The following is a 14,615-nucleotide window of genomic DNA, read 5'->3' on the forward strand; positions in this document are numbered from 1 at the left end:
GGTTGCTTGGCGCTCTGTACTTCTCCCTACGTCCGTGTACCACTCCGTAAAAGCGGCGTTTTAAAAAGTAATACATTTTACTTTTTGAAACCGATACCGATAATTATGAAACCGATACCGATAATTTCCGATATTACTTTTTAAAGCATTTATCGGCCGATAATATCGGCTGTCCGATATTATCGGACATCCCTACTTATGACCATATCTTCAACCAGCTTTGGTATAGCCTGTAGAGGCCCGATGATCTGGAATGAGATTGATAGCTCTATAAAAGAATCATATTCTTTAAAAAAATTTAAAAAGCATTTTAAGCTAAATATATTGCTAAACTCAATTTATTGCGACGCTATGCTCAGTACATTTAGCACACCCCTTATGGTTGAGGACTTCACGTTAGTCGCATCATTTTGGTCTTGACCTCTGTATGCATGATGAGATTATCACAGATCTTCAAGATGCAACCTTTGAATCACATTTGAATAATAGGATATCGATAAGGGTGTAACGGTACACAAAAATTTCGGTTCGGTACGTACCTCGGTTTAGAGGTCACGGTTCGGTTCATTTTCGGTACAGTAAGAAAACAACAAAATATACATTTTTTGGTTATTTATTTACCAAATTTGTAAACAATGGCTTTATCCTTTTAACATTGGGAACACTATAATAATTCTGCCCAAAAATAGAAATAGCTCTGTGTGTGATGGATGTGAGCCACCACTAGGCTGATCAGTGCAACAGCAGGCAGTCATGAATGCTAAGGATAATAATAACATACATATACACCAGGCCTGGGCAATTATTTTACTCGGGGGGCCAGATTTAGATAAAAAAAAGTGTGTCTGGGGGTCGGTATATCTATTTTTAGGAACACTAATACAAAACCTCACAATAATGATTGAAAGCTAAAAACGTTATGACAGACCGCTTTAACAAACGGAATTAGAATTTTTTTTACTGAATGAGACACCCAGAATGCACATGAAAATAAAGAATGTGGGATTTACAATATTAACTATGAATGATAAAACACGGAATATTGACAACATATTTTACAATCAACCGAAACGCAAACAAAATGCAACAAACATAGTGAAAAAACCCCCACCTACAATCTGAGATATCTCATAGTGACCATAGTAAGTAATTAGATGACCATAGTAACTAATTAGATGACCATAGTAACTAGTACATGATGCAGATTCCAAGCATTGAAAGACTTAGTATTAGGGATGTCCGATAATGGCTTTTTGCCGATATTGTCCAACTCTTTAATTACCGATACCGATATCAACCGATACCGATATCAACCGATATATACAGTCGTGGAATTAACACATTATTATGCCTAATTTGGACAACCAGGTATGGTGAAGATAAGGTACTTTTTAAAAAAACGAATAAAATAAAATAAGATAAATAAAATAAAAACATTTTCTTGAATAAAAAAGAAAGTAAAACAATATAAACACAGTTACATAAAACTAGTAATTAATGAACATTTGTAAAATTAACTGTTAAAGGTTAGTACTATTAGTGGACCAGCAGCACGCACAATCATGTGTGCTTACGGACTGTATCCCTTGCAAACTGTATTGATATATATTGATATATAATGTAGGAACCAGAATATTAATAACAGAAAGAAACAACCCTTTTGTGTGAATGGGGGAGGGAGGTTTTTTGGGTTGGTGCACTAATTGTAAGTGTATCTTGTGTTTTTTATGTGGATTTAATAAAAAAACAAAAAATAAAAACCTGATACTGATAATAAAAAAACCGATACCGATAATTTCCGATATTACATTTGAACGCATTTATCGGCCGATAATATCGGCAGACCGATATTATCGGACATCTCTACTTAGTATAGTTGAAGACTTCCGGTCATTAGAAAACATGACTGCACATCATAATGGCAGCTACACTTTCCATCTTAAACATCTAAAGCAATTATTTGGGAATGTCCGGCGGGCCAGATTGAAAAGCCTTAATTTGCCCAGATCTGATATACACACAGGGTCCATTGCCAGGGTTAATGTGGTCAACATATATAAAATAAAAATTAAATAAGATAAGGCTCAGAATGGTTTCTTAACAAAACCTTTCTACATATAAAGTGCTTTTTTTTTTTAATTGATTGATTGAAACTTTTATTAGTAGATTGCACAGTACAGTACATATTCCGTACAATTGACCACTAAATGGTAACACCCCAATAAGTTTTTCAACTTGTTTAAGTCGGGCTCCACGTTAATCAACATTAAACTGCCTCAAGTTGTTGCTCAGATTAAATAAAATGACACAACTTTTCTTCTACATATAAAAAGTGCAACATTAAACAGTTTCAAGTCAACTCAGCCTCAGAATAACTTTCCTTCCCCCCCGCCCCCCAGCCTTTAACCCTGGTGACTTTCACTCAATCTTCATGTTTTTTGCCAGAAAAATCAGTTTATTCACATTGTCTGCAGAAAAAAATCTAGTTTTTAATGCAATATGGTCTTAAATCTGCTGCTATAAAAACATTTGTTATTGCTTTAGCCCTGCCTGACTCGCCGAGGAGAGGCTGCTTGAATGCAGTGTTTGCACCACGCTCGTCTTTTTCTTCGTTGAAGCTATGTTCAACCGAAACGGTTCAACACAAATACACGTACCGTTACACCCTTAGATATTGAGACTGATTTGGTGGATTTAAAGATTCCTTTTGTTTTTATAAATAAAATTTTAAATGGGTATTTGGCGGGTAGATTTTGAAATGTATTGTATTGTATTTTGTATATTATATGAGGATTTTTTATTTCAACTGTGCGTCCCTGTCCATAAATTGTGTGCTTCTGGGGATGACCTATTTGCAGACATACTCTGATACTAACAAAAGAAACAATATTCCATCCATCCATTTTCTACCGCTTGTCCTTTTTGGGGTCGCGGGGGGTGCTGGAGCCTATCTCAGCTGCATTCGGGCGGAAGGCTGGGTACACCCTGGACAAGTCGCCACCTCATCACAGGGCCAACACAGATAGACAGACAACATTCACACTCACATTCACACACTATATATGTCAGGTTCAAACACTGATGACATCTATTAAACAAGACAAGAAGCAAAGAATCAAACAGAGACAGAATTAAATTTGGACTCAATTGAGGGGAGACGGCGTCGACCTGTAACCTCTTACAGCAGGGGTCACCAACGCGGAGCCCGCGGGCACCAGGTAGCCCGTAAGGACCAGATAAGTAGCCCGCCGGCCTGTTCTAAAAATAGCTCAAATAGCAGCACTTACCAGTGAGCTGCATCTACTTTTTAAATTGTATTTATTTACTAGCAAGCTGGTCTCGCTTTGCCCGACATTTTTAATTCTAAGAGAGACAAAACTCAAATAGAATTTGAAAATCCAAGAAAATATTTTAAAGACTTGGTCTTCACTTGTTTAAATAAATTCATTCATTTTTTTACTTTGCTTCTTATAACTTTCAGAAAGACAATTTTAGAGAAAAAATACAACCTTAAAAATGATTTTAGGATTTTTAAACACATATACCTTTTTACCTTTTAAATTCCTTCCTTTTCTTTCCTGACAATTTAAATCAATGTTTAAGTAAAAAAAAAATTTTTATTGGAAAGAATAATAAATAGATTTTAATTTAATTCTTCATTTTAGCTTCTATTTTTCCGACGAAGAATATTTGTGAAATATTTATTCAAACTTATTATGATTAAAATTCAAAAAAATTATTCTGGCAAATCCAGAAAATCTGTAGAATCAAATTTAAATCTTATTTCAAAGTCTTTTGAATTTTTTTTTTAATTTTTGTTCTGGAAAATCCAGAAAAAATAGTAATTTGTCTTTGTTAGAAATATAGCTTGGTCCAATTTGCTATATACTCTAACAAAGTGTAGATTGGATTTTAACCTATTTAAAACTTGTCATCAAAATTCTAAAATTAATCTTGATCAGGAAAAATGACTAATGATGTTCCATAAATTATTTTTTAAAGTTTTTCTCTTCTTTTTTTCGGTTGAATTTTGAATTTTAAAGAGTCGAAATTGAAGACAAACTACGTTTCAAAATTTAATTGTCATTTTTTTCGTGTTTTCTCCTCTTTTAAACCGTTCAATTAAGTGTAAATATCATTAATTATTAATAATAACATAGAGTTAAAGGTAAATTGAGCAAATTGGCTATTTCTGGCAATTTATTTAAGTGTGTATCAAACTGGTAGCCCTTCGCATTAATCAGTACCCAAGAAGTAGCTCTTGGTTTCAAAAAGGTTGGTGACCCCTGTCTTACAGTGTCTTAGCACGCTCTGGCGAAATATTGTACGCCACCTCTTTTTGTTTGGACTTTCCCTGTTTACATAACAACATCTGTTTCTAAAGGAATGGGGGGGTATGTAAACAGTCATTGTTTTCGGTCACATTAACACAAAAGAAAAAGATGCCTCTGGGGTTGGGCTAGTCCTGGATTCAGCTTGAGCAGGTCTTCGATGACAATAGATAACCCCCTCCCGTCTTCTCCCATCGTACACAATGGAATTTTCCAAGCCTTTGCTTGGTGCAACAAAGGCAGCCTCTTGTCTGTTCATTGGGAACTCAGAACGGAACGTTTTTTGATAATTTACATACAATTTTTCTGACAATATACAAAACGACGTTTGTCTGTAAATAAATAAAAAATTATAATAAAAATAACGCCTGCACTGCAAAAACTGAAATCTAAGTAAGATTAAACATCTCAAATAAGGGTGATATTTGCTTATTTTCTGTATGATAAGATAATTCTTCTCACTAAGCAGCTTGTTGTTGAGATTTGATGACTAATATTGAGTAAAACATGCTTGAAACTAGAATATCAACTAATGCAAAGCTATGTCATCAACACTCACAAGTATAAAACTACTTTTTTAAAGTAATAATTTCTTATTTCAAGCATGAAAAAAAAATTCATGATGCCGAGCGCATATCATTATGTCAAGATAATGGCACTAGCATTTACTTAATTTAAGAATATTTTTCAACATATTGAGCAAAAAGGTATTTTTTTTCTACCAAGAAAAGTGCACTTGGTATTAGTGAGAATATACTTATTTTAAGGTATTTTTGGGTTCATTTAGGTTAGCTAATTTTACTTGTTTTGGAAAGTCTTGACAAGCCCAATTTTCTTGTTCTATTGGCAGATAATTTTGCTTAGTTTAAATAAAATACCCCTAATTTTTGTATTTTTTTTCTCTTGTTTTTGAACACTGACTTTTTGCAGTGTGCAAACAACTGCATCTGGGCCTATTAAAAGATGAACTTTCTGTAATAAAACATAAATACATTCATTTGCACAATCGAGCCATAATGCTGATAAAAGTAGCAACATTGCACACTAACCTTGCTTTCCATTCTACTTTCAGAGTTCGCGGTCCTTGTTAAGGCATGAGTTCCCCGCTGACCGAGATCCTCTCGATTCCACGGAATTGCGGCACAAAAACAACAACAAAAAAACAACCTTTGCAGGATTCAGAGCAATCATCAGCTGAAAGAATATTTTTTATACCTTATTTATGAGTTGCCTGCGGACTATTTCTCAACATTAAGCACATCTTTTCAACCTGTTGCTATTCTCACGTGTGTTTGATGTTCTGAATCTTGTGCAAGTTGTACACCCATCTGCACTTTTTTTTTTTTTAAATTGAGGCAGAGTGAAAAACCAGGAATAAATACTCTTTTGGTGTAAAAGTCAAACCCTTTTTGGACACTTCTTTGTGTTTGCATCAGTGACGTGCGGTGAGGTTTATGGCTGGTGAGGCACTGACTTCATCACAGTCAGATTTACAAACATATGAACCCTAAAGAGTATCTTATTCACCATTTGATTAGCAGCAGTTAACGGGTTATGTTTAAAAGCTCATACCAGCATTCTTTACACATACAAACTGTAGCACACAAAAAAGCACATTTAATAAAAAAAAACATTATTATGGTCTTACATTTACTTATAAATGAAGTCCATGCGCCGCTCCTTCTGAATAAAAGCACCGATAACTTGTTTATAGAAGGCTTCCTTATCTTTCTTCAGTTTTAAAAGTCTCTCTGTCTCGATGGAGATCTTCCTTTAATTATCACCTCCTGCTTGGATTGAAAGTCCAGTTTAGAAAACTGTTTTATTTTAGATATGTAATCCTCCATGTTAAAAGTCCAGGCGAGAGGAAAAAAATAAACGATCGCTGCCGCTGCACTTGACTTGCTAACTGTTGCTGCTTGTTGTCACTTATTCTGCAGCCGAGTAGTCGCAAGAATGATCCCTGGGATCACTAGCGCCCTCTACCACCATGAGGCGGGAGAACTGCGAGCCTCACCCAGTGTGTCTTCGCAGCCGTTTCATGATTGCTCAGCACAAGAAATACGTTACACACATACAGTTGTTGACAAAATACACTGTACATTGTATACCTCAGCTAACTAAACTATGGAAATTTACAATATAATTCATACAGCAATACGGTCTCACTGCCCAGCAGGCCAGCAGTTAGCCGAGTCACTGCGCAATCCATGGTGAGGCTCAAGTGGATGCTGACTCACCGCAAGTCTCTTCTCAGCATTTGAACGGCAAATGTGAAAATTCAGGGATTTTGAATAAAAATAATCTAAAACTGGTGAAGTTAAATGGAAAATAACTTTATAGTATAATCACTGGATACATATAACAATTTAATTAATTTTTTTCCCTTTCCATGATGGCACGTGAGGCACCGCCTCACCTGCCTCCCCTGACTGCACGTCAGTGGTTTGCATGTACACACACACACACACACACACACACACACACACACACACACACACACACACACACACACACACACACACACACACACACACACACACACACACACACACACACACACACACACACACACACACACACACACACACACACACACACACACACACACACATTCACTGCATGACTAGAAGTGATGTCACTGCAATGGCAATGGGAATTTGCCAAGGTTTTTTTTTTCCCCCTTCTAACGGCTTTGGATGGCTCACATGGCTTGAAGCCAGGAATTGGCAGACACAAGTGGGCTCGGCTCCAAGACCCGCGGGACCCCGGGAGACTTGCGACGGCAAGAAAACGCTTACCGCATAGTCCAATGAGCGGGCGAGTGGTCTCTCTCTGCAGTTAAAAGTTGACCCTGTTGGTGTTCCCTGACATCATTTCCAGTTTTACTTCAATTTAAACCTCTTTGGTGAACAAAGGGTCACAGGTAAGCAGGAAAAAAAAATGTCGACCACTCATCAGTCAAGCTCAAGCCCTATCAAATTCAAACTCTTTTAGGGGGCCGGGGGGGCTTGTTAGCATTAGAAGTGACAGCTGACAACTTGACTCCCCATCATTCGACACTGCTGCCACCTATGGGTTTGTAGTATACTGCAATGTAAAGCTGGGATGACCCGGAATGATTTTTTTCATGTTCTTGCATAAATTCCGACATTATATGCAAACAATGTGACCCGAGTCAATCCAAAAGACTAACCATGTTGAATAAGGCTGTTTGTTAAAGTGCACCCACTTCCAATTCGCCCTCCAAGAGCGCCACTATTCTTAGCACAGAGAGGACTTCTTCAAACGCACCTTTTAAGCGTCTTCGTTTGTGAAACTTTAAAAATAGAGCGCTCCCTGGCCAGAGGGTTGGGGGGGGGGGGGGACAAATGTCGGAAAGCCACCAGCCACCAACCTCCATCATCTCAGCCGGTGTCAATTATCCAATTCCTGGGATTTCGACTGGGGCGAAACTATAAAAGGTCACCGGCGGCGCCCGGGCGACCACTGCAGTCGACTCCCCGACTCCTGTCCCCGCATCATCCGTAAGCCTCCTAAACAAAGCCCCCCGTCAGAGGTGAGTTTGATTCACGGAAGATGGAGAAAAGAGGAGAAATGTGTATTTGTTGTATTGAGCATATACCAGTGGTTCTCAAATGGGGGTACGCATACCCCTGGGGGTACTTGAAGGTATGCCAAGGGGTACGGGAGATTTTTTTTTAATATTCTAAAAATAGCAACAATTCAAAAATACTTTATAAATATAAATAAAAACCTATCTTTTTTTCCAAATACTTCAAGAAAGACCACAACAAATGAGCAATATTTTGCACTGTTATACAATTTAATAAATCAGAAACTGATGACATAGTGCTGTATTTTACTTCTTTATCTCTTTTTTTCAACCAAAAATGCTTTGCTCTGATTAGGGGGTACTTGAATTAAAAAAAAATTCACAGGGGGTATATCACTGAAAAAAGGTTGACAACCACTGGCATATACCGTAAAAGTCGGGGGGAAAGCATTGCTGTGCACTGCAAAAAGTCAGTGTTCAAAAACAAGAAAAAAAAAAACAAGAATTAGGGGTATTTTGTTTGAACTAAGCAAAATTATCTGCCAATAGAACAAGAAAATGTGGCTTGTCAAGACTTTCCAAAACAAGTACAATTAGCTAACCTAAATGAACCCAAAAATACCTTAAAATAAGTATATTCTCACTAATAACAAGTGCACTTTTCTTGGTAGGAAAAAAAAAGAGACCTTTTTGCTCAATATGTTGAAAAATATTCTTAAATGAAGTAAATGCTAGTGCCGTTATCTTGACATAATGATACACGCTCGGCATTACATTTCTTGAAACCAGCAAACTTATACTAAAAACTAGTTTATTGTTCTTAATGGAAAGGCAACAAGGCAACTGCTTGTTACTCTCGGGGTCTCCTAGGCAAATCATACGGTCTAAAAGTGCATTTTTCCATCGATAACATGACATCATCACGCCAAGTTTGTGCTCTTTCAGTCAATTAGTGTGCGAGGAATATATATATATGTATATATAAAACATTTTTAATTGTAATTTTGAAGAATTCATCTGAATGTGCATGAACTACTTCTGTTCAAAATTGTTAGAAATGTCACAAATTAAATGTTTAAATATTAACTGTCAGTTTACTGTACTGTGCCGACTGTACTACTATATGAGTACGTATTTTCTATTGTTTGATTGAAAACAGCAAAGTCCGTCCATTTTAATTGGGAGACAAAATTGTGTCGGTCATGATTTTTTTTTGTTCATGCTTGAAATAAGAAATGATTACTTTAAAAAAGCAGTTTTATACTTGTGAGTGTTGATGACACAGCTTTGCAACAGTTGATATTCTAGTTTCAAGCATGTTTTACTCAATATAGGTCATCAAATCTCAGCTACAAGCTGTAATATCTTACTGAGGTCATTTAGGACCAAAACACTCAAACATAAAATCTGCTTAGTGAGAAGAATGATCTTATCAGACAGAAAATAAGCAAATATCACCCTTATTTGAGATATTTCATCTTACTTAGATTTCAGTTTTTGCAGTGTGCTGGAAGGATCAGCGTCAGCTGCTTGAAGAAGACTTGGAGCTCTTGTCACCTATAAAGTTACATGCTCACAAGGGACCTTTGACTAAAATAGCTTTTAACTCGCCGTTTTTTGGGAGTTCTTCTAATCAGGGATGGCTAAAAATGCAAGATACGGTAGTAAAAAAAAGCTTATTTTTCAATCCAGCAGATCAAAAATGGCCTTCTCAAGTTTACTCCACGATGCTGAGGTCACTGCAGCCCTGGACGCATGCAAAGGTGACGCTCATCACAATTAAAAAATTGCTCCTCACCCCCAAACGTGTCGCTGTAACGTTGGCGTCTTTTTGAATGAAGCTGCCGGATCGTTCGACCACAAGAAATTCTTCAGCGCCTGCGGCCTGGCCCACAAGTCCATCGACGACTTGAAGAAGGCTTTCGCCATCATCGATCAGGACCACAGCGGTTACATTGAGGAGGAGGAGCTCAAGTAAGAACACGCAGCAGCATGCAGCCTGCAGGAGAAAAAAAAAACACTGTTTAGTGATATATTATCTTTCAAACAGCTAATAAAGTACATACAGAATTTTTGTTATATTTAATATATTGCCCATAGCTCTTAAAAAGCATTTTATGTTAAAGCAGCATGTTTTTTTTGGGCATATTTATGACCCTTGGTCATTATTTCATTGCCCAATATGGTGAGATGAAGTACATTTGTATATATTTTTTAATTAAATAAAAGAGAATTATCAATACAGAAAAAATAATAAGAAGCAAACATAATGAATAATAAAAATATATAAATGAAAATAAAGAAAAATAATAAAAATGATTAATAAACATGTTTAATAATTATCTATAAAAAGATAATAGTCTTGAGGTAAATAATTAAGTATAACTAGCTTTATAGATTATTAAATAATATTAAATAACACATTAAAATGAATTAAATCAAAACTGTTAATTTTGATGAGGATGTTGAGTAACTATATATATATATATATATATTTTGATGAGGATGTTGAGTAACTATATATATATATATATATATATATATATATATATATATATATATATATATATATATATATATATATATATATATATATATATATAAAATAAATATAAGTGTATACAACAGTACAAAAATATTAATAAACATGTTTAATAATTATCCATAAAAATATAATAGTATGGAGGTAAATAATTAAGCATAACTATTATTAGTTTTATAGATTATTAAATAATATCAAAGAACACATTCAAATAAATTAAATCAAAACTGTTACATTTGATGAGGATGTTGAGTAAATATATATATATATATATATATATATATATATATATATATATATATATATATATATATATATATATATATATATATATATATATATATATATATATATAATAAATATAGAAGTGTAAAAGTGTATACAATAATAAAAAAATATTAACAAACATGTTTAATAATTATCTATAAAAAGGTAATAGTCTTAAGGTAAATAATTAAGTATAACTAGTATTAGTTTTATAGATTATTAAATAATATTAAAGAACACATTAAAATGAATTAAATCAAAACTGTTACTTTTGATGAGGATGTTGACTAAATATATATATATATATATATATATATATATATATATATATATATATATATATATATATATATATATATATATATATATATATAATAAATATAAGTGTATACAGTAATAAAAAAATATTAATAAACATGTTTAATAATTATCTATAAAAAGATAATAGTCTTGAGGTAAATCATTAAGTATAACTAGTATTAGTTTGATATATTATTAAATAATATTAAATAACACATTAAAATTAATTAAATCAGAACTGTTACTTTTGATGAGGATGTTGAGTAAAAAAAATAAAATATATATATATATATATATATATATATATATATATATATATATATATATATATATATATATATATATATATATATATATATATATAATACATATAAGTGTATAAATAAAATAAACAAATAAATCTAACAAAATGTATCTATGTAAAAAAGTAAAATTTTATCAAATATTTAATATAATAATAATAACAATAATAGTAATTTAGTTTTCATATCGTTAACTTGTTTGTAGTTAAAATTATAACATTTAATGCGAAAGTTAAATAAATAATAGCAACACAATAAATGAAAGAAAATACAAATACTAAACATTAGGTTTAATTAAAAGACAAATTGTACAGTGATTTTAATGAAAGCATGTATTAAAGCTGAATGGTTGAGTAAATCAGATAAAATACAATTCAATTAAATCAAGATTATTACAATTAATACATTCAAAAATATACTTAAGGGATGACAACATAATAATAAAAAAAAGGGTTAGGGTTAGGGTTTGAATTTGAAGGCGAGGTTGAGGTCAAAAAGTTAATTGGCCGGTGTGTATCCACAGGCTGTTCCTGCAGAACTTCAAGTCAGGTGCACGCACCCTGAACGACGCCGAGACCAAGGTTTTCCTCAAGGCCGGCGACACCGACGGAGATGGCAAGATTGGCGTTGATGGTACGAGCGGCTTAAGCATTCTTGGAAAGGTGCAGAAAACACATGCAAACACTTGCAATAAGACGTCTCTATGTCCTATCTACAGAGTTCACCACCTTGGTCAAGCATTAAACCGGGGCAACAGACTAACAAGACCTGCTCTGATGGAACAACAACACCCACGTCGAACCTCCCCCCCTTTTCATCTGAACAGAAATCATTTTTATACATTTGCCGAAGAGACATTTCCTCCTACGCAACACGCTGTCCAGAAAAAGTAAAGAAAGAAATGGTGATTGTGACTGTTCATGTCTTGAATATTCATTTTTGCTTTCTGTCAAATCTATGCACTTTCCAGGAACATAACGGTGGAAAAGAATAAATATTCTTTTGGCTGCGGTCTTATTGGAGGTTTACCACGTGTCTTTTCAAGTATGTGAACATCTGAAAAGCGCTTAATAAAAGGTGTGGACAGGAAATGTGCTGATATCATCATGTCTACCATAAAGGGAAACGCTGCCTCACCCAAGTATGAGCCACTAGATGGTGGTGTCCCTTAAACTGGAAGTGACAAAAGTCATCTGAAGATAAAACCACAAGTATTCTGACACTTGATTCCACAACTTGAAACATACCAGACAGTTAAGTCATAAGACAAGAAGTCCTAGCCTATATATAGCAACTACATTCAGTTGACATACACTTGTAAAGAACATAATGTCATGGCTGTCTTGAGTTTCCAGTCATTTCTACAACTCTTATTTTGTTGTGATAGAGTGATTGGAGCACATACTTGTTGGTCGCAAAAAACATTCATGAAGTTTGCTTCTTTTATGAATTTATTATGGGTCTACTGAAAATGTGAGCAAATGTGCTGTGTCAAAAGTATACATACAGCAATGTTAATATTTGCTTACATGTCCCTTGGTAAGTTTCACTGCAATAAGGCACTTTTGGTAGCCATCCACAAGCTTCTGCTTGAATTTTTGACCACTCCTCTTGACAAAATTGGTGCATGTGTTGGTTTTCTGACATGGACTTGTTTCTTCAGCATTGTCCACACGTTTAAAGGCCTACTGAAATGATTTTTTTTTTATTTAAACGGGAATAGCAGATCCATTCTATGTGTCATACTTGATCATTTCGCGATATTGCCATATTTTTGCTGAAAGGATTTAGTAGAGAAAATCGACGATAAAGTTCGCAACTTTTGCTCGCTGATAAAAAAAAGCCTTGCCTGTACCGGAAGTAGCGTGACGTCACAGGAGCTAGTATTCCTCACAATTCCCCGTTGTTTACAATGGAGCGAGAGATTCGGAGCGACAAAGCGACGATTACCCCATTAATTTGAGCGAGGATGAAAGATTCGTAGATGAGGAACGTTACAGTGAAGCACTAGAGAGGCAGTGATGGACGTATCTTTTTTCGTTCTGACCGTAACTTAGGTACAAGCTGGCTCATTGGATTCCACACTCTCTCCTTTTTCTATTGTGGATCACGGATTTGTATTTTAAACCACCTCGGATACTATATCCTCTTGAAAATGAGAGTCGAGCACGCGAAATGGACATTTAAAGTGACTTTTATCTCCACGACAATACATCGGTGACACACTTAGCTACTGAGCTAACGTGATAGCATCGTTCTCAAATGAAGATAGAAATAAAAGAAATAAACCCCTGACTGGAAGGATAGACAGAAGATCAACAATACTATTAAACCATGTACATGTAACTACACGGTTAAAAATTCTCAGCCTGGTAAGGCTTAACAATGCTGTTGCTAACGACGCTAAGGCTAATTTAGCAACTTAGCAACCGGACCTCACAGAACTATGCTAAAAACATTAGCGCTCCACCTACGCCAGCCAGCCCTCATCTTCCCATCAACAGCCGTGCTCACCTGCGTTCCAGCGATCGACGGCGCGACGAAGGACTTCATCCGTGGGTTTGGCGGCAAGCATCGGCTAGGCGTAGTAAGTAGTCCTTGTTGTGTTGCTGTAAGTATTGTACTTAGCCGCTAATACACCGATCGATCCCACCTACAACGTTCTTCTTTGCAGCCTCCATTGTTCATTAAACAAATTGCAAAATATTCACCAACACAGATGTCCAGAATACTGTGGAATTTTGTCGAAGAAAACAAGAGGTTTCTGTATCGGGTTCGATGGGGTCCAACCACTTCCGTGGATTTTGTGACGTCACGCGCATAAATCATATCCAAAGGAGTTTTTCAACCGGAAGTGTGGCGGGAAATATAAAATTGCACTTTATAAGTTAACCCGGTCGTATTGGCATGTGTTGCAATGTTAAGATTTCATCATTGATATATAAACTATCAGACTGCGTGGTCGGTAGTAGTGGCTTTCAGTAGGCCTTTAAGTCAGGACTTTGGGAAGGCCATTCTAAAACCTTAATTCTAGCCTGATTTAGCCATTCCTTTACCACTTTTGACGTGTGTTTGGGGTCATTGTCCTGTTGGAACACCCAACTGCGCCCAAGACCCAACCTCCGGGCTGATGATTTTAGCTTGTCCTGAAGAATTTGGAGGTAATCCTCTTTTTTCATTGTCCCATTTACTCTCTGTAAAGCACCAGTTCCATTGGCAGCAAAACAGGCCCAGAGCATAATACTACCACCACCATGCTTGACGGTAGGAATGGTGTTCCTGGGATTAAAGGCCTCACCTTTTCTTCTCCAGACATA

General features: G+C 35.3%; 2 protein-coding genes across 4 annotated transcripts in view; both read left to right on the forward strand.

Moving 5' to 3' along the window:
• LOC133642583 (parvalbumin-2-like) overlaps positions 1-5,940 on the forward strand; it is a 109,161-nt gene extending 103,221 nt beyond the window's left edge. The window contains exon 5 of the mRNA XM_062036859.1: positions 5,404-5,940. Coding sequence (XP_061892843.1) covers positions 5,404-5,429 — 26 coding nt within the window. The 3' untranslated portion in view covers positions 5,430-5,940. The remainder of the gene's footprint in view (positions 1-5,403) is intronic.
• Positions 5,941-7,794: 1,854 nt separating this feature from the next.
• LOC133642584 (parvalbumin beta-like) lies at positions 7,795-12,380 on the forward strand. Of its 3 annotated transcripts, XR_009824549.1 has the most exons (6): positions 7,795-7,890; positions 9,580-9,650; positions 9,729-9,861; positions 11,822-11,931; positions 12,017-12,187; positions 12,269-12,335. XR_009824549.1 is itself a non-coding variant. In XM_062036860.1 (5 exons), exons 2-5 carry the CDS (start codon positions 9,590-9,592, stop codon positions 12,040-12,042), a joined length of 330 nt encoding a protein of 109 aa, XP_061892844.1. In that variant the 5' UTR covers positions 7,795-7,890; positions 9,580-9,589; the 3' UTR covers positions 12,043-12,380. The 3 variants fall into 3 exon arrangements, 2 of the variants coding, with proteins under 2 accessions (XP_061892844.1, XP_061892845.1); XM_062036860.1 differs by having other exon boundaries at positions 12,017-12,380; XM_062036861.1 differs by having other exon boundaries at positions 7,814-7,890; positions 9,583-9,650; positions 12,017-12,380.
• The last annotated feature ends 2,235 nt before the right edge of the window (positions 12,381-14,615 follow it).

The sequence above is a fragment of the Entelurus aequoreus genome, linkage group LG25, assembly GCF_033978785.1.
Source record: "Entelurus aequoreus isolate RoL-2023_Sb linkage group LG25, RoL_Eaeq_v1.1, whole genome shotgun sequence".
NCBI classification, from domain to species: domain Eukaryota; kingdom Metazoa; phylum Chordata; class Actinopteri; order Syngnathiformes; family Syngnathidae; genus Entelurus; species Entelurus aequoreus.

Excerpts from the sequence above, each read along its gene's own strand:
- LOC133642584 (XM_062036860.1), top strand. The coding sequence starts at position 9,590 with ATGGCCTTCTCAAGTTTACTCCACGATGCTGAGGTCACTGCAGCCCTG. Across the intron at positions 9,651-9,728 it reads AGCCCTGGACGCATGCAAAG|CTGCCGGATCGTTCGACCAC; the intron begins GTGACGCTCATC and ends TTTTGAATGAAG. Across the intron at positions 9,862-11,821 it reads ATTGAGGAGGAGGAGCTCAA|GCTGTTCCTGCAGAACTTCA; the intron begins GTAAGAACACGC and ends GTGTATCCACAG.